General features: G+C 37.8%; 2 protein-coding genes across 2 annotated transcripts; one reads left to right on the top strand and one right to left on the bottom strand.

Annotated features, from left to right (window-relative positions):
• Nucleotides 1-1,531: 1,531 nt before the first annotated feature.
• On the bottom strand, nucleotides 1,532-13,037 carry mfsd11 (major facilitator superfamily domain containing 11). Its single transcript, XM_053649120.1, has 14 exons — nucleotides 12,801-13,037; nucleotides 8,673-8,798; nucleotides 8,364-8,419; nucleotides 7,918-8,025; nucleotides 7,732-7,811; nucleotides 7,544-7,640; nucleotides 7,351-7,409; nucleotides 7,077-7,236; nucleotides 6,739-6,779; nucleotides 6,577-6,642; nucleotides 5,898-6,023; nucleotides 5,638-5,812; nucleotides 5,286-5,421; nucleotides 1,532-3,979 (listed from the first exon to the last, which is right to left on the bottom strand). Exons 2-14 carry the CDS (start codon nucleotides 8,766-8,768, stop codon nucleotides 3,818-3,820), a joined length of 1,362 nt encoding a protein of 453 aa, XP_053505095.1. The 5' UTR covers nucleotides 8,769-8,798; nucleotides 12,801-13,037; the 3' UTR covers nucleotides 1,532-3,817.
• Nucleotides 13,038-15,987: 2,950 nt separating this feature from the next.
• jmjd6 (jumonji domain containing 6, arginine demethylase and lysine hydroxylase) lies at nucleotides 15,988-23,484 on the top strand. The gene is made up of 6 exons (XM_053649145.1): nucleotides 15,988-16,549; nucleotides 17,956-18,344; nucleotides 18,668-18,954; nucleotides 20,567-20,702; nucleotides 20,786-20,924; nucleotides 22,612-23,484. Exons 1-6 carry the CDS (start codon nucleotides 16,421-16,423, stop codon nucleotides 22,741-22,743), a joined length of 1,212 nt encoding a protein of 403 aa, XP_053505120.1. The 5' UTR covers nucleotides 15,988-16,420; the 3' UTR covers nucleotides 22,744-23,484.
• The last annotated feature ends 755 nt before the right edge of the window (nucleotides 23,485-24,239 follow it).

A 24,239-nucleotide genomic window follows, 5' to 3' on the forward strand; every position in this document is an offset into this window, starting at 1 on the left:
TTTGCTGTTATGACCTGCTGCAAATGAGATGCATAGCCAGACACCAGCTTCTGGCAGCGTTCCTGAGCAATTTTAGCCCCTTCCTCATGAGCAATGGCCTCCAGTTCAGTAATATTCTTGGGTTTGCGTACTGCAACCGCCTTCTTCAAATCCAACCAGAGATTTTCTATGGGGTTCAAGTCACGTGATTGTGATGGCCCTGTAGAATGTAGGACTTCTGCAACCAAGCCTTGGTGGAATTTGATGTATGCTTGGGATCATTGTCCTGTTGGAAGGTCCAATGACACCCAAGCTTCAGCTTCCTAACAAACAACATGACATTTTCTCCTAGGATTTCCTGATACTTCAATGAATCTATCTTGCCTTCCACACTCTGCAGGTTTCCACTGCCAGAGGATGCAAAGCAGCCCTCTTAGCTCCACAGAACAGAATCCCAAAACTTCTGTAGCTTATTTATATGATTTTTGACGACTTTTCGTGTGCTTTTGAGACAGTAGTGGTGTACGTCTTGGGGTTCTGGCATGGAAACCTTCTGCGTTTAGTACGCGCCTCACTGTCCTCACCGAAACCTCAGAGCCTGTTGCCACCAAGTCTTGCTGCAGGTCACTCAAGGGTTTTTCACAACCTGCCTTCTCAGAAATCTGGTTGCAGCCATTGATAATTTCCTTTTGCTGCCTCACCCAAGTATTTCATAAATTTTCTGCCCCTATCCGGTCCAGGTATTTCATGTGTTTCAGCTCAAGCACAACTGGTGCAACTAATGAAGTCCTTGATTAGTTGCATCAAGTGTGCTTGAGAAACCACCTGTTTTGCATATTTGTGCTGTTGTGAGGGATTCTATTCAGGGGGTTGAATAATTTTGAAACTGGAGAAGTCATTATAAGTTGCATTTTCAGTTGAATTTGGAGAAACCACTTGAAGCATTCGTTGTGTTGAACTATTTTAATTGCTTTTGTTTGATTTGTCCATTGCAAACAGCTAAAAGTCTGTAAATTTTGACAATAAACCTGATTTTCAATGGGGGTTGAATCATTTTGATTCTAACTATGTTTTCAACTCTGCACTGCCAAGCAAGTCATTCAGTCAGCTTCAGCAGGATCAGATAATAATGTATTAATGGCTCAGATTAGATCCAGTGTAAAACTAATTTGAAATATTTAGTTTATTACAAATTTAAGGTGTGCTGATCTTTTTTTTCCCTAGTATTCCTATGACAATCAAGGGCAGTTGTAGAGTATAAACCATGGTTGGTTCAGCAAAAAAAATTAAGTCATGTGCAAACAATGAGGAAATAGTGAAATTGTGTCAGATCGTCAGATGGTTTTGCTTCGGAATCTTCCCTGGTCATTCTAATGCAGCAGTTTTTAAGCATTTTGTAAATGCGACCCACTTTTAAGAATGACATTGTGTTGTGACACCCCCCCCCCCCCCCACCCAGGGGATCGGGACCTCCCCAGGTTAGGAACCACTGCTCTGAAAGGTCATCTAACAAATTTCCCTTGCACTTATAGAGTAATGGAGCTACACTAATTGATGGTGTCATTTCCCCTAGGGGAAATAATGAGTGCAATTTGACAAGGGCACACTTAAAAAAGTACTGAAACAGGGAAAACATTTAGAATGTTCCCAGGAGCACAGTAGGCTCCATTATTGTAAAATGGAAGTTTGGAACCACAAGGACTCATCATAGAGCTGGCTGTCTGGCCAAACTCAGTAGCCGGGTTAGAAAGGCCTTGGTTGAGGGAGGTGTACAAGAACCCAGTGGCATTTAAGGGAAGGATGAATGCCACCAAATGCAGAAAGATCTTTGAAGAAAACCTGCTCCAGTGTGAAAACGACCTCAAACTGGGAAGGTTCACCTTTCAGCATGACAACTCAAAGCATACAGCAAAGACAAAGTGGAACAGGACTCTGAATGTCCTTGAGTAGCCAAAGTACAGATGTCAACAACATAGAACATCTGTGGAGAGACCTTAACATGGCAGTTAACAGATGCATTCCATATTCTGATAGATAGAGCCTGAGAGGATCTGACAAGGAAGAATCGAGAAACTACTGCTTAAATCCAGATGTGCAAAGCTTGTAGAGACTTACTTAAGAAGATTAGAAGATTCTACAAAGTACTGAATGAAAGGTCTGAATACTTATCTAAATGAGAGATTTCATCTTTTAATTAGGTTTGCAATAATTTCGAAAAGAAAAAAAAAGAAAAGAAAAAAAGGGAATGGGTTTTACTTTCATTATGGGTTGCTGCATGTAGACTGGAGGCAAAAAATAAATAAATAAATAAAATAAATTTAATCCTTTAAAAAAAATACAGTAAGGTATGAATAAAAGTGATGTATAATGAATTTTCAAATGAAGTTCAATGAAGAGAAAATGAAGTTCACCCACCGTATTATGATTAGCCAAATTATGACTAGACTATAACTAGAGAGGAGTGTAAGGATGGTTTGTGGACAAATTACTGCTGTACCATTGCTTTGTGAGTTTTCACACTTGGAAATAAAGATTTAAAATATTATAGTAATTTAATTGGGTTAGAGAAAGTTGACTGAAAATTTTCAGGAGTCTAAAAATAATAGAAGCCCCCTAAATAAGGTCAAGATTCAACTATGGTGCCTATGACACCTATGATGCCAGCTAAAAGGTTGTATTGTGTGTGGTTTTTTAATAATTCATTTATCAAATTGTATTAAATCCTGGCTTCTTTATCAATGGTTTACAGTAGGCCTAGAGTATGAGTCAAGTAAAACAATCAAATTGTACCTAGAGCCTACATTTTATGTACACACATTTAACATCTATTGCCCTAAATTACAGCTGAATTGCTCATGCATACTGCATCCCAATAAAAAAAAGATGTCCTGTAGCAAGAGTCCTTAGTTCACATTTACCTCCCTCCTATACGTGCAATTGTACTGCAAATTAAGGTATTGCTTTGATAATTCACAAAAGTGTTCCATGATTCAACAGAAAGTTCACATATAATTCAGACATTAGGACATTGAAGTTTTGTACAATTACAGTTGATCTGTTGTAGTGAGGAAATAAATGTTGAGGAAATGCATTGAACATTTTGGCAAGGTATTGTTTAAAGAAAGATCCAATATTACAGTTCTAAATTTCCAAGAATAAAATCTGAGACTATTAATAACACTGTAACTACATGTTTTGCATTAACATTAGATAACTATACTGTGGCCAGTGGCTGGTAAATATTAGAGGGAAATTTTTTTTTTTTACAAAAACCTTTTAAAACACACTTAAAACTAAAGTAAAACTTTAAAGGAAACTTAATTTCTTAGCAACATCTCCATGTAATTTTGCATTGGGATTATACTGATTCTCCGTAATGATTCTACTATTAAAATGTACCCTTTTGAAACTCTTTTATTCTCCCTTTATATAAGAAATTGCTATACTGCAATTTGCTTGTCTTGAGACAGTTGTCATATGGTTGTATGTTCTGCTGTTATGGCTGCAATTATGCCTGAAAATATAGTATTACAATTATGAGTGGTGCACTCAACCAACTCCTCCCTTACCACAAAGGTTACCACAAAAGCAAACAGTGACTTTAATGGCTTTGTATATTAAAAAAAAAATATTTTATGTGCAGCTGCAAAAAAGAAGAAACAATACAATAACTGTGTCTTACAGAGCTTAGTGAGCAAAAAGACAAATGAGTAATACCAAATTCTGCAAAACTACTAATTCTATACCAATCCTTAAGAGCCAGCAACCTGCAGGAAAATGTTAAAAAGGAGGGCACAAAAACAGTCTTCTGCTGCCACATTCTCTCTGACTCCAGGTGTTAGATGCTGTCATAATCTGAGTTTCGTCTGCAGCTGACCACCATCCATTCAGCCACAAAGAAAGAGAGGGTGCCAGTAAAGCCCACCAGTACCATAATGAGCAGTTGCCAGTGTAGCTGGAGATAATTACTGTAGAAGAACGCCAGAGCTGCGGCGATGGACTGCAGAGTGCATAGGGATAGAACACATGAATTACCATCCCAATAAAGAAAATATTTTCTGTTAAACAGTCAAAAATGCTCACACATTAGGCCTCTTCAAATTTTCATATTGCAATAACTGCCTAACCATGTTTAATATATTACTATAATTTAGAAAATTGGAGGGGCACATAAGTGCTGTAATATCTACACTGTTCACCCGATTTGGCTGAATTAAAGCTGAAGGTCTTTGAGGTCATATTCATTATCTAATATATAATTTGATTTTATTCAACTCCTATATAATGTGTCCAAACATTTATGGACCTGACTGTGAAGGGTAACATGTTCCCAGTGGACAGTCAATATTTAAAGTAAACAGTCTGATGTATGTAAAATTTATTTAATTTGGATTGATAAATTAATTAAAACATAATATTGCTTTTTTAGGGGAAGTGATGAAATGAGGCAGTAGTGTGTTCACATCGCATAAACCACTAAAGGAGTCAAGATTATATAATTTTACCATTGATTATAATGTTTCAGGTACAATATGTGAATCTTCAGAATTTCATTGTTTTTTTTTTTTATTAATTATTTTAAACCCTCCAAATGCAAATAGACTGAATCATATTTCTATACATTCAACATTTTATCAGCCACACCAAATATAGGGAGGTACACTTAGTAGGTAAACAGTTACATACTGTTGTCCCTCTGTTGCTATGCATAATTTGCCACCTGATCCATCATTGGAAGGGAACCAACACTGGGGCATTGCTAACAAGATTTTATTTGGGTTGTGGGTCATTCGCTACCGAACAGCAACATTGACATGATAATGTGTGTGGTGCTGGCACAAATGCATCAGGTGTTGCAGGGCTGATGGTGTTTTTAAACCCTTACTGGTCAATTATTAGACAACTACTTTGTTGGAACACCTTGTATGTGAACATTTAGAAAATGTAGATAAACTTTTTTTTTTTTTTTTTACGCATAATTGGAATCAGTCATCATCTAGGCCACCTCAGTACTGCTGGGATTTTTAAACACCTTAGTGTTAATGCTAGGTTGAGACTAGTCCACTAACTTATGTAGTAAGTGATTTTAGACCCTTGGAAAATAATAACTACACAAACAAATCTTTATATTGCTTGTTGAATTTCATCATAAAACTTGTTAGTACATCAAAAAACTAATGTAAAACTAATTATTATTAAATGCCCAATACCACTAGCACCTAGCACTTTTTTGCACAAAAACTTGTTAACACCTTCTTTAAACATACTGGCTGTCATGACAAAGCAGTTTCTTTGCTGTGTTTTACCTGTACAAACTTAAAAACAGCAAATGCTGGGGCACTGTCATCACGAAATATGAAGCCCACAATGCTGAGCAGTTGTGTGTTGAAACAGCTGTCACCCAGTCCAAGCAGGAAACTGCAGAACAACGCCAACTCCGTGCTGATTCCATGGTAAACACCGTGATGAACATGGAATCAAATACAAGGTGTGGTCAAGACATGAGTCAAGACATGTGTATAAACCAACAGCTAGTATGATTTACAAAGAATGACACACTTATTGGCACTGCTAATTACAGATAATATAGCTATTGTTTGGAAAAACTATACTTTAACCGAGTATTCACTCCTCTTATGCAGTCCTATTCTGCATTACCTGGGAGGGATGAAGGCCTGCAACTGTGTGCCCTCCTCTGGGGCTAAGGGGGCATCACTGGCTATGTTCAGGAATATCAGATAGAAGGCCAAAAAATGGGTGACCAATCCCAAAAGCACCACAGGGTTCCTTCCATACTGGTTGCACTGGTTCAGCATTCCAAACACAGACCCACCTGATCAAAGAAAAAAGTATCAGACCCCTCAAAACAATATCTTTTAATGTCTCACACAACCTTATCAAAACTCAGACAATCTTACCAAGTATTTCACCAACACCAATGAAAATTCCAGAGAGGCCAATGAGACTTTTGGCATTATCACCAAAGACAGTCATAGCTCCTATGGATGTCCCATAAACACCACTGTAAAAAGTCAATTCCAGTCCTGTAAAAGAAAAAGCCTTCTTTACATTAATTGGTTTGTGCAGGTGGACTGCATTCTCTGTTCCCACAAACATTTATGTGGTGATTTGGATATGTTTGTGGTCTTTATCATGACCCTTGGGTTATTAGCTGCAAAACAGTCCCAAAAACTCAATGAACCCCGGCATTCTTCAGTGGGTGTCAGGTCCACACCTCTTTTCAGTGAAAGAAAAGAAGCACTCAAATGAAACATTAGTGTCCTTGGAAACAGATGAATTTTACACAGAAATAAATAAATAAATAAATAAATAAATGAATGAATGAATGAATGAATGAATGTCTTCATGGACAAGTAATTTGCAGCACTTGTTTCATTAGTTCTTTAGGGATTCCTAAAGTTCCTGAAACTCTTTTGCCATGGGTTTTTTGACAAAGAAAATCATTTTGAAGGTGAAAATTTTTATTAATTATATAGTGTATATACATTTTTTATTGCCCATTCTTTTTATGAATGTCTGGATTTGACATGTAATATTATAGTTAATTAAGTGGCTCAGAACAAGTATAGGGTTTACCTGTGTATGCGATGGATATGCTTAGCAGCAGCATTTCTTTGGTCATGGCCAGCTGAATGGATTTCCCTGTTCACACAGCATACATTAGTAGAACATACAACTAGTTATAGGAGTTTAAATGAATGTTTTACATAGTATTTTACAACAGCACAGAAAACTTACTGAATGCCACCAACGCCTGAGAACCTAGACCCTGGGGTGCTCTGCATAAAAATGCAAGCAATATTGAAAGATATTTGTCTTTGCTCTATATCAGGGGTGCCCAATCTTATCCGGAAAGGGCCGGTGTAGGTGCAGGTTTTTATTCCAACCAAGCAGGAGCCACACCTGATTCCACCTGTTTAATCTGTTGATCTTGGCTTTCAATAGACTCAGGTGTGGCTTCTGCTTGGTTGGAATGAAAACCTGCACCCACACTGGCTCTTTCTGGATAAGATTGCTCTATATTATGCATTACCTATCTAAAGCATTTCTAGCCAAATACAGAGGTTCATACTCACGCCACCACTGAATCACTTTCACAAGTATCTCCAGGCAACGGTGATTCAGACCCCTCAGAAGGCACAACCTCAGTCTCAGTGCGCTGAATAAGGAAGAAGAGGAAGTTTCCAACCAGACTGATGATGGTGAGTGAAATGAACACCGTCTGACGGTCTTTATCTGAGACATATAGGGAAGTAGCGGTCACAAACTTGTGAGCATTATTTCCAACTACACACAACTGCATCCACTGTACATGTACTGATACCACTGGGAACACCCCATAACCCTCACCTGATATGTGAACCTTCCCATGCCAGGCAACATATATGTAAAGATTGCCGAAGAACAAGCTGAAAGAACGAACACACACACAAAGTTAAACTTCAACTCTTGCTAAAGAATAAATTCATCACAATTTTTATATAGCAAGAAACATTTGAACAAAAGCATTTTGTTTAAACCTTAAACATTTAAACAGACACACCTAAACTGCAGCAAAGCCCAGAATATCCCACTGTTTCGGCCAATGGATGAGTCACTGGAATTGATGGTAAGAAGATTCCCCTGAGCTGTCCACAGCACTGTGAAAAGTAAATATATCAATTAAAAAATGGAATCAGAAGAGGATGCCACAAAGGTTTGTAAAAGTGCTTAAAAAGGGTCACACTGTACCTGCAGCTGCAATTCCAACAAAGACAGAAGCAGTGTAGAAACTCCAAGTAAAAGGGTGAATAAACATAGCAATGTATCCACTAAAAAGAGACCAGACTTAGATTGTTTTCAGGAACATATATTCATTTCACTACAGGAATGAAATAATAGCATGAAAAACAAAAATTTTCACTGGTCTGACCTTACCTGTAAACTAGCCCACTGAAAAACAGTGACAACTGAGGTCCAATGACCGCTACCACTGAAGGAGCAATTAGGTTTGATGCAGAAAAGACTCCATAAATAATAGCCATGCTATCAAAAAGAAATTAAGTTAATATTAGGAAAAAAAACAGTGTCAAGTCTTATAAAAACTTTGTCTCATGCTGCTAATAATGTGATCTGTCGCACAGATTTAGCCAATGAATTTACAGGACATAAACATTGGGAAATAAATCCTGAGATTACAACACAAATTCAGAGAAGAAGACCGGACATTTAAAATCTGGATTATCACATTTTAAAATCTGAATTATAAAATCTGGATTATTAACTTATACAAGAGCAATATAGAGTCACATGACATTTACTACATAGTAAAATGCACTCAGCAATACAACCAAGCTAAAAAATATATTTGCAAAACATAATACCTTGTGTACCCACTTCCATGGAATTCTGTGCTATTAAAACTCTTAATCACAGTTTGCTATAAAAAAAAAAAAAAAAAATTAATTTAAAAAAAAAAAAAGATAGAAAGAAAGACCAAACACAATTATGAGCTAAACATTCTTTTTTTTGCCTTTGCAAAATATAATATTCCAAAATGTGTGTAAAATAATGGCATGGCAAATAAATAATGAAAACTCATTTTTACACTGAAACTATATTCCCATGAGAAATGACTGGAATGAATGCCCCAAATAAAATGAAAACACTTAAAACTTTTTTTTTTGTCATACTTCAATGTTTCCACAGGTCTGGAAGGCGGTGAACATAAACATAAAACCAAGACCCAATACAAAGATGTTTAACAGTGATTTGCTTTCTGGTGTCATCTTGGCGTGATGTCCTCACTCAACAACATCCTGAAAAGCACAGAAAGATATCAGGTGACAGCTGTGAGACAACCATGTAAACAGATTCTCAAATGATACTCAATGCAGTCGGCTAATGTCGTATATGGACTGTGTTACGGCCCTGCTAAGTTTGGGATCTGGCCATGGGAAATAGTGCAGGGTTAATAACATGAGTTGGAGATAGATCATTAAAAGCTGGGTTGGTGGGGAATAAAGAGACATTGGAACTGGGGTACAACTACAGCATTTATTACAATATGCACCATTCATACAAAGAAGAGCCACTGTAAGATAGCTTTAACAAGTAGCAGGTGGTCCCCTAGTGAGAACTAGATGACACAAAAGGAAAGACATTTCTACACCTTACACTGTATTCACCCTCTTACCTAACTGCAAAGATAACACTGGTTACTACTCTTAAGCCTCTAATACAAAATAGAAAGGGTGGTACTTGTGAGAAAATCTGATGACGTTTATAATATATATTATACATAAGTATAGTGCTGTGAAAAAGTATTTGCCCCATTCTGATTTCTTCTGTTTTTGTGTGTTTCCCTTCCAAAGTATATAATTTTATAATAAAATACACATTAATTGATATATACATAAGTAACAATTTTTGTCAATATTTAGGGCATTTGTATCTTAGTCCAAGAGATAGTGTTTATACTACAAATTGTTGTACTGTACAGTAATACATTTTTACAATTATATACACACACATATATACACACACACATATTATATTATATTATATTATATATATATAAAAATACACACACACACACACACACACACACACACTACCCTCCACTAATATTGGTACACTTGGTAAATATGAGCAAAGAAAGCTGTGAAATTGTCTTTAGTGTCTTTTGATCGGTCACAAAAATACTCTGCTGTCATGGGTATCAATATCAATTACAAACAACACAGGTTTATCCAAATATATATATTTATATTTTTGGTAAATATAGGCATGTAATAATTATTGGCACCTCATATGAGAAAAATATATTTGAAGTATATTCCCATACCTGGGTGGTTAGGAACAGCAACTTGTTCAACAATGCCTTGCTGTTTCACAGGAGTGAAATATGAGGTAAATATGAGGTAACACATAGACCAAATTCTGCCAGAAGCTGGTTGATGGCTACAAAAAGCGTCTGGTTGAGGCAAAACTTGCTAAGGGATATTCAACTAAATATTTGGTGTTTGTATGTATATTTTTGACCTTGTATGTATAATTTTGGTCCTGTGTTGATTACAGAAAACGAATTAAAATGTGTGAACCAAATTCTTTTTTTTAAAATAATTATTATTATTAAATATGTATGTTGTACAATCATTCTGCCCCAGAAAAAGAAAAAGTTCAAAGAAATTATTGAAAGCCCAATATTGCCATGACATTCATGTCCATGATGAGTGTATGTAAACTTCCGACCGCAACTGTAAATATATTTATAAATATTTTGGCCATTTATGTCTTGGATCTGTCCAATAACATTATTAAAAATAGCTGCAAGTTATATTATATATAGCAGCAATTATCGGGGATCAAGCACTTGAAGTGCATGCATAAAAAGATATTATGTATTATTTAGCAAACATGCAAGTACTTAAATTGGAGATGAAACAAGACAATTATCAGCAATTCCAGGTAATTTACCATAGAAATATAGTGTTTTTATTATTAACTTTTATAACTGTTAAAATGCTACCTATTGTCCAATATTGGATGAATGAATATTGAATGATTCTTTGGAATCATAAGATGCATGTGCTTACCTAATTTAATGCAGTTTTACATTTTTGTTTAGGAATTATAGGCTTTTGGGTACACTTCTTATTTTAAATGACCACATTATAGCCATCCTAAGACTAAAGTCCAACATTTTTTTTCCATAATTATTGACGTAGGGAATCCAGAAAATTGTACTACAGTCCAGAGAAGTGTACTCATTAAGGTTGAGTGAAAAACGTAGGACTAGTTTGCAAAATTAGTTTTGTTAAATAATCACAAATATTTAAATATTTGATCGACACCAGTGGTTCTTCAGGAAAAGTTGCTAAGTATTAGGAGGTCTAATATATTATATGAATAACGTTTGTACAGTTGCAATCAAAATTATTCAACCCCCATTGCAAATCAGGTTTATTGTCAAAATTTACAGACTTTCAGCTGATTGCAATGAACAAATCAAACAAAAACAATTGAAATAGTTCAACATAACGAATGCTTCAAGTGGATTCCCCAAATTCAACTGAAAATGCAACTTCTAATGACTTCTCCAGTCTCAAAATTATTCAACTCCTTCATGGCAAGCATCTTTAGTACTTAGTAGAGCACCATTTTGCTGTTATAACCTCCCATAAACGAGATGCATAGCCAGACACCAGCTTCTGGCAACATTCCTGAGGAATCTTAGCCCATTCCTCATGAGCAATGGCCTCCAGTTCAGCAATATTCGTGGGTTTGCGTGCTGCAACCGCCTTCTTCAAATCCCACCAGAGATTTTGATTGGGTTCAAGTCAGGTGACTGTGATGGCCCTGTAGAATCTTCCAGGATGACTTCTGCAACCAAGCCTTGGTGGAATTTGATGTATGTTTGGGATCATTGTCCTGTTGGAAGGTCTAATGACACCCAAGCTTCAGCTTCCTAACAGACATGACATTTTCTCCTAGGATTTCCTGATACTTCAATGAATCTATCTTGCCTTCCACACGCTGCAGGTTTCCAGTGCCAGAGGATGCAAAGCAGCCCCAGAGCATCACCGAGCCACCACCATGCTTGACTGTGGACAGAGTGTCCTTTCTTCATTCTTCTTCCTCCAGACCTACCGCTGATCCATCATGCCAAAAAGCTCCAGTTTTGTTTCATCGCTCAACAGAACAGAATCACAAAACTTCTGTGGCTTACTTATATGATTTTGAGCCGACTTTTCCTTGTGCTTTTGGGTCAGTAGTGGTGTACATCTTGAAGTTCTGGCATGGAAACCTTCTGTGTTTAGTACGCACCTTACTGTCCTCACTGAAACCTCAGTCTCTGTTGCCACTAAGTCTTGCTTGTGGGTCTTTTCACAACCTGCCTTCTAAGAAATCTGGTTGCAGCCGTTGATAGCTTCCTTTTTCTGCCCTATCCAGGTATTTCATGCCCCTAGCCAGTTCAAGCATTTCATGTGTTCCAGCACAAACACACCTGGTGCAACTAATGAAGCCCTTGATTAGTTGCATCAAGTGTGCTTGAGACAACACTTGTTTTGCATATTTGTGCCATTGTGAGGGATTCTATTAAGGGGGGTGAATAATTTTAAAACTGGAAAAGTCATTATAAGTTGCATTTTCAACTGAGTAGTTGAAGGTTGAGGGTCTTGCTCATGAAGTGCTGGGATTTGAACTCATGAGCTTCTGACCTGTAGCCCAAAGGCTTAACCACTGAGCCACTTCTCGCTCTCAAATAGCTTTTACCCCAGGTTAAGGTTCTTGCTCAAGGACTATGACAACTTTGTGACTGAGTTTCTTTTTTTTTTTTTTTTTTTTTTGTTACAATGCATACAAGTTGTCAAATTCTGAATATGTTTTAAAGCAATAAAATCAACCATTCAGAAAATACTGATTTTCATAATTCATTCAAATTCAAGTACAATAAGAAGTGTCATGAGCCTAGTAAAGGTGTATAATATTATACAACCTCTTTTTGCAAACATAGTCAAACGCTCTAAAGCTATTGAAACATTTCATCATGGCCAAACACACTGGTGTAATATAATCCAGATATAAGGCACAATAATGTATAACTTGTTTTGGAATAATACTGTATATTCAACCACTATATACCTAATGAAACACTGGTCAAAAGGCTTCTGTTTTCTAGGTAGATGTTACATCGTCTAAACCAATCATTACAGCGTGTATGAAATCGTGTGCTTTCGGGTATTAATATGAAAAATTAAAATGACGAAATAATGTACGCTATTTCGTTCCCCTGTGTTAGCTAGAAAGCGACTTACCAGTAGTAAGATCCTATCCTTATTTTCACAGTTTGTAGGGTGTCAGGACCATGCCGAACAGACTTCCATGTAAAACCACTTTACGTACAGTTAGATTATGCGTAGACTTCAACAAACCTTAATATATCGAACAGTTTTAACACTGCTAACTAATCATAGCCGCTTCAACGCTGGGAAAAAAAAGACAGATTTTAAAAAAACTGTCATGTGAGGAATCAGCTGATGACTTGTGGTTTTTAAAGCCGCTTATGGGTAATCGAGTTTTTTAAGAGAACTGTGAAACAAAGGACCTTGTGTCACTTGTAATGACATGTACTTTTATTATTTACCCTATTCAGCATAGGTGTGCTGATGCATTGCTTTTCTACGTGTCTGTTTTGTTAGAAGTTGTTTGTTCTGTCCTACCACTATTAAAAGGTTAAAATTGTTCCATGGAGACGAGAGGGTTTGTCTGCGCGTGCGCACTAAGTGTATAAAGGCGAGCCTAACCAGAGCGACCAGATCCCTCGTCAGAGTCGCGTCAACGGAAGTTCAAACGCTTGACCGTCACGTGATTCATATAGACTTCAGAGAGTGCCAGGAAGTTCTTAGCGGGCAATTTGAGTCCATGAGAGAGACAGAACTGCGATTTTTTTGGTAATGAGTTGCCAATGAATGCATTGATTTAAAATATGTATACAACACACCGACACGTGTATGTAGTGTGTATATATAGTTACATCATTGTTGTTGTTAATTCATATTTTTTTATGTTCTTAAACTTGTAAGTTTGTGAAGGGCAATGAGTAATGTCATCTTTATGACTTTCAGATAGGACAAGAGACTGTTGACTATCAATGATTGTCAACTCACTGCACAATGGGCCAATGGACTAGCAAGCAACAGCATAATGTGCTGTGTGTTGTCTTAGAAATGTAAAATTAAATTAAGTGAAATTAAATTAATCTTAATGTTTATCATTCGTATGCACCCCTGCACTTATTAAAATACACATTAATAAATAATATATTCAAGTTAAAAACAACTTAAACACATGTTCATATACATAATTGCATATATTTTATGTATTTTTACTTTTGTATTTTGATCACAGCTATAGTGTTATGCACTTATTTACAGCAATGGATTCATAAATAAATTCCTAATAAACTGAAAAGCATGTCAAGCATTTTGTCTGTGTCCTTTCCTCCATGTTGTCCTTGTATAGTGTCCACCATGGTTTGCTGTGCTGCATGGGGATGCACCAATCGCTCAAAGAAAGGAGTATGAATGTATGGTTTCCCCAGTGGCACAGAGAGGAGAAAATAAATGGCTCAAATGAGCAGGAGCAATCTAAATATAACAAAACATTACAAAACCCCCCAAAAATTGTGAGATAATCATACTTAAGTGTATTTGCACAAAGACCACACCATGGAGAAGTTTAATATTAGGTTTATTAAAAAATAAGGAACAGCAAAAGACTTGTATAACCCAGGGAGCTGAGACTCATGGTGACGGTACTGTCTTACTGCAGTCTTCGGGCCATTGTCTCATGTTGTCTTTTAACTATGTATCAATTGTTCCCTAATACTGTGCATTTAACCACTATGGGATATGTACAGTATGTGGGTAGACAAAAAGGAGTTTGGAAGTAAACTCAAGTCACTCTGCAGGCACATTTTGAGGCAGACCAGTTTGTCAGGAACAAAAAGGTCAAGATTGAGACCACATGCAATTCCCACCACCCCTGGACCTATAAACATAGAGCACATTGCTGCTGATCACAGCTATAGTGTTACAGGTGACACAGGTATAATATGTATGAACTCTTTCTAATTGTAGTAATATTTCTTATTTTGAAGTGATATATTATTTTCAATATTTAAAAATTATCAGTACCATGTCTTCTGCCTATATCAGTTTCAAAGATTGAGGAAAGAAGGGATGAAGACACTGAGAGATCAATAGGATGCATCATAAGTGGGATGCATCAGAAGTGGGGCATTGGTGGCTTAGCAGTTGAAGCTCTGGGTTACTGATCAGGGGTTCAAGCCCCAGCACTGCCAAGCTGCCACTGTTGGGCCCTTGAGCAAGGCCCTTAACCCTCTCTGCTCCAGGGGCGCTGTATCATGGCTGACCCTGCGCTCTGACCCCAACTTCCTAACATGCTGGGGTATGCAAAGAAAGGAATTTCACTGTGCTGTAATGTATATGTGATCAATAAAGACTCATTATCATTATCATTATAAAAATAGCTCTCTTCTTACAATAAGGAATAAAATGTATATCCTCATTTTACCACTTCCACCCACCACTATCATGCACCCCAATGTTATATTTAACTAATATTTAGTCATTTATATGTGCATCAGGTTTTTCTACAAGAAACACTTCCATCTAAGATACACCTGTGTATCCTTGCTCCTAGCTCCTCTGGAAGCTTCCTCACTCCTCGTTCCTTGCCTCCTCGTAGTGCAATTAGAGAACTGATATGTCCTTCAAGATGGTTGACGTCGATCGATTTCCTGGTCACGGGCTGGAGGATGGAGGCGCGAGGAAACGAGGAAGCATAAACTTGAGTATTGAAGCACCCCCGGAAATTGATCGACCTCAACCATCTTGAAAGACATATAAATTCTCTAATTGCGCTGCGAGGAAACAAGGAACGAGGAGTGAGGAAGCTTCCAGAGGACCTAGGAGCGAGGATACACAGATGTATCCTATGTGGAAGTGTTTCTGGTCCAAAAATAATAAATAAATAAATAAATAAATAAATAAATGACATACTTATAACTTCCCCTCCTCATTTACATCTACCACAATCTCAAACAAAAAGTCATTTGATGATGTGATTTGATTTCGTGTGAAATATGATTAATTAATAATGTACTTACAATAAGTATTGTAATTAATTGATCCTTGCGTGTTTGGATATGCAAAGCTGCACAAAATATGCGATAAATTACGTATTGTTCACTCATTCATTGTTGCATAACCCAGACATTTCACATAATATCAGTGCATTTAGCTTTATTAAGAATGTTGTTATTAACTGAGCTCTAACAGCATAACGGCAGATCCCTGAAGCGCAGTGAGGTCATCCAGCTGAGCACAGTTGTCATTAATTGACGTCGCTTAGAAGTGACGTTAGAGAGAGTGAGGATATTCATCATCCTTCCCTCGCATTCTAAGGGGTGGAGCTAAGATGTAAGGAAAGGAAGCGAGGAAAGGAAATGTGGATGGACAAATAAGAAATGAGAAACACCCTCTCTCAGGGACTTTGACCTTAACTATCAAATATTATGGGCGGAGCGACACATGCAGCTACGCCAAAAAGTGCAGCCCCGCCCCGTTAGGAAGCTTCAGCCAGGTCTATTTGACTCTTGCTGTTATCTGGTTACCCAAGTTATTCCCCCCCCCCACCGGAAAGTTTCCCGCCTCCGGTAATTGTTACAGAACGAAGTATTTAGTTTTGTCTTTGTTAATACGGTAGTGGTTTCAAACTTGAATGACCGTTAGCTCCTGAACTCTTGTTTGCTAGTCAGCGTTATCGCTTCGTTCACTGGTACCTTGTGGAGAGCTAGCCTCGCCGGCTAACCACATTTTCCTGGCGACTCCGCTTGAAACACCCAGAAGGAATGAACCATAAAAGTAAGAAACGAATCAAAGAAGCGAAACGGAGTGCTAGACCCGAATTAAAGGATTCACTTGACTGGACAAAACATAACTACTTCGAGACTTTTGATCTTTCGCACCGGACAGTGAAGGTAACTGAATGCTAGCTAGAGACGAGGCGCAACGCAGACAGCTAACGTTAACTGGCTACGCTGCGTTTTACATTAGCCTGAGCTGCGAACACGTTTCCCCCCTCGTGATAACCTGTTGCATGTGTTCACAGTATTGGCCAGAAATCCTGGCTAGTTTTCAGAACAGCGTTAAATATCCGTTCACGCAGCGTTACTATTCGGACAACGCTGTGTTCGGTTTTACCAGAGGCGTTAGCAGCAGCAGTGTGGTTAATCTACGTTAGTTACTGCACGTAGACTATGGTGGCGTCTGCGCAGCGCCTCTCTCTAGCGTGTAGCTAGTGTGACATTTAATGTGGATAACTGAGCAAGCATTCATTAATTCAATCATTGAATTTGGTAGAATTTTCTTCCAGCGTATACTCAAATTGCCATTGTCTGTTTTAGATCCTTTTTATTTATTTATATCATCCTTGGCGTTTAAGTCTTTCTCTGTATGAGAAGTATCTGGTTTGCATGCAAGGTGGCACAAGTATTTTGCACCCATTTCAAGTTATAAGAATATCGCTGCCAGTTTGTGTGTAAGATTTTTTTTGTCCAAGATTTGACACAGTTCCCTCCAAAAGTATTGGAATGTCAAGGCCAACACACACACAATGAATACATTTGAAGATGATATCAGAGTTTCAACTTTAATTTCCTCATATTTACATCTAGATGTATTAAACAACATGGCACTTTTGGTGGCAGGTCACCCATTTTTTTTCTCTAGGTGAGCAAAAGTATATGCACAGGTAATGTTCAAGTAATTTAAAGTAAATTACACTTAATATTTGATTACATATCCCTTGTTTGCAATAACTGCATCAAGCCAGTGACACACTGACATAGCTTTTTCAGGCTTCTACTGCAGCTTCTTTCAGTTATTGTTTGGGGGGTTCTCACCTCAGTTTCCTCTTTGGTTGGTGAAATGTATGCTCATTTAGGTTAAGGTCTGGTGATTGACTTGGCCAGCCAAAAAACTTCCACTTTTTGTCCCTGATAAAGTCCTTTGTTCTGTTTGGCAGGGTGCTTTGGGTCATTGTTTTGCTGCATGATAAAGTTCCTCCCAATCAGATTGTATGCATTTCTTTGTAAATTGGCAGACAAAGTTTCTGTAGACGTCAGAGTTCATTCCGCTGATACCATCAAGAGTTACATCATCTTTAACCACTCATGAGCCGTAAGAATTGGGAGGCCAGGTTCAATGTATATCGAAAACAATAGAGTTGGCCTTGCCATTCCAATATTTATGGAGGGGCCTTTATCGCACAAGTCTGTCGAAATGACAGCAGATGTTTCTCTTCACCCCTTTGCCCACATTTGTACTTCATATCTTTTACATTTCCAGACACGTGTCACAACTGACATTTTGCCTTCTTTCCCAGGACAATGTGGAGCGGGTGGATGCCCAGCACCTGAGCCCAGAAGAGTTCATTCAGCGCTTCGAGAAGCCCTACAAGCCTGTAGTTCTTCTTAATTGCCAGGCGTCGTGGCCTGCCAGGGAGAAATGGACCCTGGAACGCCTGAAGCGCAAGTACCGTAACCAGAAATTCAAGTGTGGGGAGGACAATGATGGCTACTCAGTCAAGATGAAGATGAAGTATTATGTTGAATATATGGAATCCACGCGTGATGATAGTCCACTTTATATCTTCGATAGCAGTTACGGTGAGCATGCGAAACGCCGCAAGCTGCTTGAAGACTATCAGGTGCCCCTCTTCTTTAGAGATGACCTCTTTCAATTTGCTGGAGAAAAGCGCCGACCACCTTACAGGTAACATAGAAGGCTTGTGGGGTTTTTTTCTTCCTTTTTTTTCCTTCCTTTTTTTTTTTTCTTCTTCAGTGATCTGTCAAAATGTGTATCCTGAATATCTTTGTTTCCTAGTGCCCCAGCACATAATATTCCATGTAATATACCTGTAACTTAGCTTTTTTATCAAAATTTTTAGAAAATACTATAAAGAATAAATTGCACATAATCAATATCCTACAAGTGTACAAACAACTAAAGTTTTAAGGTGAGAGAGAGTGTGCATTATTTGTTACTTTATGTGTCTGAAAGTTTTACCTGTTCAATTCCCTTGTCCTTTCCCTTAGGTGGTTTGTTATGGGCCCTGCACGCTCCGGCACGGGCATTCACATTGACCCACTGGGCACGAGTGCATGGAACGCCCTGGTGCAGGGTCATAAGCGCTGGTGCTTGTTCCCCACACACACACCACGTGAGCTTATCAAGGTGACGCGAGAAGTGGGTGGCAACCAGCAAGATGAAGCTATCACCTGGTTCCGCGTGATTTACCCACGCACACAGGTACCTTCCTGGCCTGCTGAATTCAGGCCACTGGAGATTCTGCAGCGCCCTGGAGAAACTGTCTTTGTTCCTGGTTAGTTACTGATTAATTCTGCCTGAAATAGTTGTTACATGCTCTATGCTTACACTGCTGTCATGGTAATATATTTGAAGTATTTAGAAATTCTAGCAGTTTATTACTGTACATCTCAATTAGGTGGTTATATAAGAAAATTTTGAATCTGTTGAATCTACCCTTGTGGATTTCATATGATACGGCACTGCATTTCTGCAGTTTATATTTCAGTGCATCTGACAGACAAGTTGTCCATATCGTAAAAATTCACCTCTATTGTTTGACAGGGTTTGTACAAGGTGCTTGAATTTGGCTTTTTGTACTGTAATTTAAGTACTGGAAAACCTTGAAAATAGTCATTTTATATATAGTGGTGCTTAAAAAGTGTTTGAGTTATAAGAAGTCAATAAATACGAAAGTGCTAAAAACTTTAAAGTGTTTATTTTCGACATAACAGAAATACAACAAATGCATCCTTTCAGTCAAAATATGACACCCTGCTGCAGCCCCTCTCCCTCCTCTTCCCGCTATTCACGCACTTATTGCAACAGAGACGGCTCTGGTCCACTTTTCAGACCCCTTTAGCGACTTATTTTTTGCTTACAAAAAGCACCTAGCGACAAATCTAAATAGTTTTCGGGCAAACATTGCCAACTTCCCATAGAAGAGTGGCCAGTACTGCCCAGCAAACATGAGGTCTTACTTTGTTGCGTTTCAGCTGCAGGTCCCCCCCACGCTGCCCCTCTCTCCCCCCTTTCTGGTAGGGGGTATTTAAATTTGTCGCTAGGACAAATAAAGAATGTTTGAGTGACCTCTCTTCTTGTGGGGCACAGTGGCTTAGTGGTTATTACCACTGATCTGGTATATTGTCCATAGTGTGTGAATGGGTGTGTGATTGTGCTCTGCGATGGGTTGGCACCATGTCCAGGGTGTCCCCTGCCTCGTGCCTGGAGTCCCCTGGGATAGGCTCCCCACTACCCTGTAAATAGATGGATGGACACCTCTTGTATAGTCCTTGAAAACAAAAAGTCCTTGAAAGTCCTGGAATTTAATTATGTTGAATCTTTATGAACCCTGGGTTGAAGTAATTTAGTTCAGTTTACTGATTCATCTTGGGTCTGATTTTTTTTTTTTTTTTTCTTATACTTGCACAACCCCAATGTCCCTTTTTTTTTTTTTTCAATGCAGAAGAGGCACGTGAAACTGTAACGCAGGGGTCTTGATTGAATTAAATGGCCATACAGTAGAGAAACCCTGACCTGTGTGGTGGCTGAGGCTCTGTAAACAGAAGAAGAAAAATTTAAATTTAAAGAAGAAAAATTTAAATAAATGTGATCCACTAACATTCAACCACTCTGGACAAAGAGGCTTTGCTGCTTGTCTTTCATGTTTCCTGTCAATACAAGAAGCTCCCCGTCTTCCACTAGCTTTCGGGTGATCTAACTTATGCTGTGGCTTTGGAGGAAATATTCAAGGGAGTAGCTATATTTTCTTGGATTTTGTGTTTCAAAATTCCAGCACATCAGTTACCATGTGTTTAAAGCATATAATTATTGGGATAAATGCCAAGCCAGTAGCTCTACACATTTGTTAGTGATAAACTGAGTGGGTCCATGTGATGTCTTTTTAGGTGGCTGGTGGCATGTTGTCCTCAACTTGGAGATTACCATTGCAGTCACTCAGAACTTCGCAAGTACCACAAATTTCCCCATTGTTTGGCACAAGACTGTTCGTGGGCGGCCTAAACTATCCAGGAAGTGGTACAGGTGTGAAGTTTATATGTCCAGAAGCCTACACAGCATAGATTAAAACTTATTCAGTACTTAATTTTGAAGTTAATCTTTTCCAGAATTCTAAAACAGGAGCGGCCAGATATAACTTCTCTGGCAGACAAAGTGGACCTGCAGGAGTCCACAGGCATTGCTTCAGACAGCTCTAGCGACTCCTCATCCTCCTCTTCCTCTAGTTCCTCTGATTCTGATTCGGAGGTATGTTGTGCTGTACTCCGCCAATATCACACTCACATAGCCTCTTATTCACTTATATCTGACAGGTTGGGATTATTGGAACCAATCATCCATATTGATCATCCATTTAAAGTAATAATGCTTGTCTTGCATATGCAAACCCTGCTGATGGGTGTTCAAATAATATTGAAGTCATTTACCCCAATACAGGAAAATGAGTAATTGTTTTCTCTGGGTTTCTTCTGGGTCTAAATTGGTCTTCACTGGTACTTACCCACAAGAGTCATAAAAGAGGCTTGCAACATTTAACATTTATTAATGTTAATAATGAATTTACCCACATTGTGTCAATCATTACAATGATGTTAAATTAAAGAAGGGTAGATTTTAAAGACATGTGCTCATAGCACCATACTCAGTAATGACTAGATTATTCTTCCTTGAACACTTTGCTTGTCCTTGTCTCTCGTTCTTCCTCTTGCATCACTTAGTTTTCCTCACTTTGATCCTGACTGTGATTGATAATTATGTAATTACTTATGTTTTAACTAAAGTCAACTTAAATATTTTGTTTAAATATTAGAAAACATTATATCATCAAACCTAAAATTACATCCTCATGATTTTTGGGTAGACATGATTATTAAAATAAACAGTCTAAATCAGGGGTGGTCATATTTCTATAACAAGATATCTACTTTTTCATCTTATTATGGTAAGATCCACCATGTAAAATATGCATGTCTACTGTAAAATTTGAAGTTTGTTAGATTTTTTTACTTAATTTTTGGTTTTGAAAAAATAAGACCTACACATTTATTTCATAATCGTAAAGAAAAAAAATCTTCCTCCCATTCTTGGTGAAAATTGTAATTAAATTTTTTTGCCTCTCTACCTGCATTTTGAATTTCCAACCTTAATGTGCATTAGCTGCTGCTGTATGATGGCAGAGCATGTTAGATATCTTTTATAAATCATTAGGCCTATGGAAATTAAGGTGATCTCACGAGACATGCAGAATTTTAACCGAGCTCTGGGCTTGCATTTATTCAGCCTGTGCTTTTAAGCACTTTTGAAACTGCAACAAAAAAAAACCACAATGACAGGAAAGGGGTCCTCACAGCTTTCACTCCATCAGGTACAAGTTCATGCTTTTCACGCATACGTTTCATGAGTTCTGCCAAGTAGTAGTAGCTCTCTCTCTCTTTTTGTTTTTATTTAATGGGAGTCAGTTAGTCATAATAATCACAAATAAGAAGACTAATTATAATAAGGTGAGAATCATCACGTTACCTGCCGATTCGACTTGCCACTAATCTGGCCGCAGCTGATGCTTGACCACGCCCCCGCTTGACACCGTGTAAGTTCTCTCACTCTGTTTTTGACCTATTAAATAAGATGGTCATCTTGCGATCGACTGGTCAATCGTGATCTATGTAATGAGCAGCCCTGGCCTAAACTATGTGTGAAATCATTTTAGGTATAGTTTGTGCACTACAGTACACAGAGACCCAACACTGTAACACTTTTGTTTCATTACAGAATGTTGTAACCATTCTGCTGTTTGCTGTATGTGAAAGATTTGTTTAATTTGTATTTTTGGTGAAATTTAATTTCTACCCTAGTAGACATAATATGCCCATACACAATGTTATCTTCTATTGTGTTACTGTGAATTGTATGTGATTACTCTTTCTTTACTCTGAAGGCTGAATCAGGCACTGAGGTTGATGCCATGACTCACCGCAGGAAGAAGCGAAGAACCTGTGTTGTGATGGAAAATGGTGACAGCACAAGCCAAGATGACTGCGTGAGCAAAGAGCGTAGCTCCTCACGATGACCTGCTAATTCCACCAGAGGGATCTGACCAGATGTCACTTTCCCTCACTCGGCTTTGCTGCCCATATAAATCGTTAATGACTTAACTGGCACCAGAGGAAAGAAATATCCATTTGTGCATGGTATTTGTTTGACATGGTGACCATGAAATACTGGGATAATGATTGCGGCAATGGTCTTTGCATAATGGCAGGCTATATGGTACATTTTTCTTGCCCTGTTGATTCTTGTGTTGGGATAAGTGTTGGTAGTGATCTGTTCATCTGCCACATCCTGTTTCACTTAATCTATAGGGGACAGCTCATTTATGTGTAATTTAGCCTTCTTTGGCTTCCCCCTTACTGATTTATTACTGTTGTTCTATACTGTTATGCCCAAGCTTCACCCTTTTGGACCCTGGTGCAGAAAAAACTAAAATAACTATATGAACATTGTTGCTTCATAACATGTACCAGCCTAGATGGCTGCATTACTGCAGCAATTTTATGAATGCTGAATTCATGTTGGATTTTATATTTAATGCGTTTCTGAAGTTCACTTTTTAATAGAGTAATACTCCAGTTTTTAATCTGTACTGCATCTGTAGTGTATATGCACACAATTAAAATGCATTTCTTTGCACTGAGAACTGAATCCTCCCTCCTAATGGAAATCTAAAGGTAGTGTTAAATTATGTCAATAAATGTTTGTGATACACATTTGTTGAAGGCTGTCAAGAATTCTTAATAAAAATTTGAAAGCGTATTTGACAAAAATAAGCTTTTATTATACAGGTGCCTCAAAAAAAAAAAAAGAGTAGAATATTGTGGAAAATTTCATTCCCCCCTCCCAAGTAATTCATTTCAGAAAATGGAACTTTCATGTATTCTAGATTCATTACACAAAGTGAAATATTTCAAGCCTTTTTTGTTACAATAAAATTCTTTATTCTAATATTGATTAGCTGTAATCATGAAGATTAAAAAAAAAGAAAGGCTTGAAATATTTCACTTTATGTGTAATTAATCTAGAATATTTGAAAGCTGTACTTTTTTAAATTAATTTATGTGAAAATCTTCTAAAAAATATTCTAATTTTTGAGATGTACCTGTGTTACACTTTTGGAAGGTTAAGAATAGTGGTTGTAATTTTCACTATAGTCAAGTTAAATTGCCCATACTCTTGTATTGTTAGCTAATTTCAAGTAAACATTATTTGCCCAGTTCAGGAAAAACTTCCTGTCGGAGATAATTGTGTGTATGCTACAGGTGTGCTAGATGCAGGTTAGGTTGATAAATGTTGAGAAGGAGAGGAAGTGCCATTTAACTCGAGTATTAAACATGTTAATGCTCTACATGACATTCAACCACAAATTTGACACCAGGAAAAACTATTTATTCATTTGTTAGACACACTTCATCCAACATGACACGTACTGTCCCCTCAGAAACTATTGAAACGGCAAGGCCACTTTTGTTTTTGCTGTAGGCTGAAGACATTTGGGTTTGAGATCAAAAC

This window comes from Ictalurus furcatus, chromosome 2 (assembly GCF_023375685.1).
Source record: "Ictalurus furcatus strain D&B chromosome 2, Billie_1.0, whole genome shotgun sequence".
In the NCBI taxonomy this organism is placed as follows: domain Eukaryota; kingdom Metazoa; phylum Chordata; class Actinopteri; order Siluriformes; family Ictaluridae; genus Ictalurus; species Ictalurus furcatus.

Coding starts and splice junctions, on each gene's coding strand:
- jmjd6 (XM_053649145.1), top strand. CDS start 16,421: ATGAACCATAAAAGTAAGAAACGAATCAAAGAAGCGAAACGGAGTGCT. Junction 16,550..17,955: donor TTTCGCACCGGACAGTGAAG/GTAACTGAATGC, acceptor CTTCTTTCCCAG/GACAATGTGGAGCGGGTGGA. Junction 18,955..20,566: donor AGAAACTGTCTTTGTTCCTG/GTTAGTTACTGA, acceptor ATGTCTTTTTAG/GTGGCTGGTGGCATGTTGTC.
- mfsd11 (XM_053649120.1), bottom strand. CDS start 8,768: ATGACACCAGAAAGCAAATCACTGTTAAACATCTTTGTATTGGGTCTT. Junction 7,237..7,350: donor TGGGAAGGTTCACATATCAG/GTGAGGGTTATG, acceptor TATATGTCTCAG/ATAAAGACCGTCAGACGGTG. Junction 6,024..6,576: donor CATATCCATCGCATACACAG/GTAAACCCTATA, acceptor TTTCTTTTACAG/GACTGGAATTGACTTTTTAC.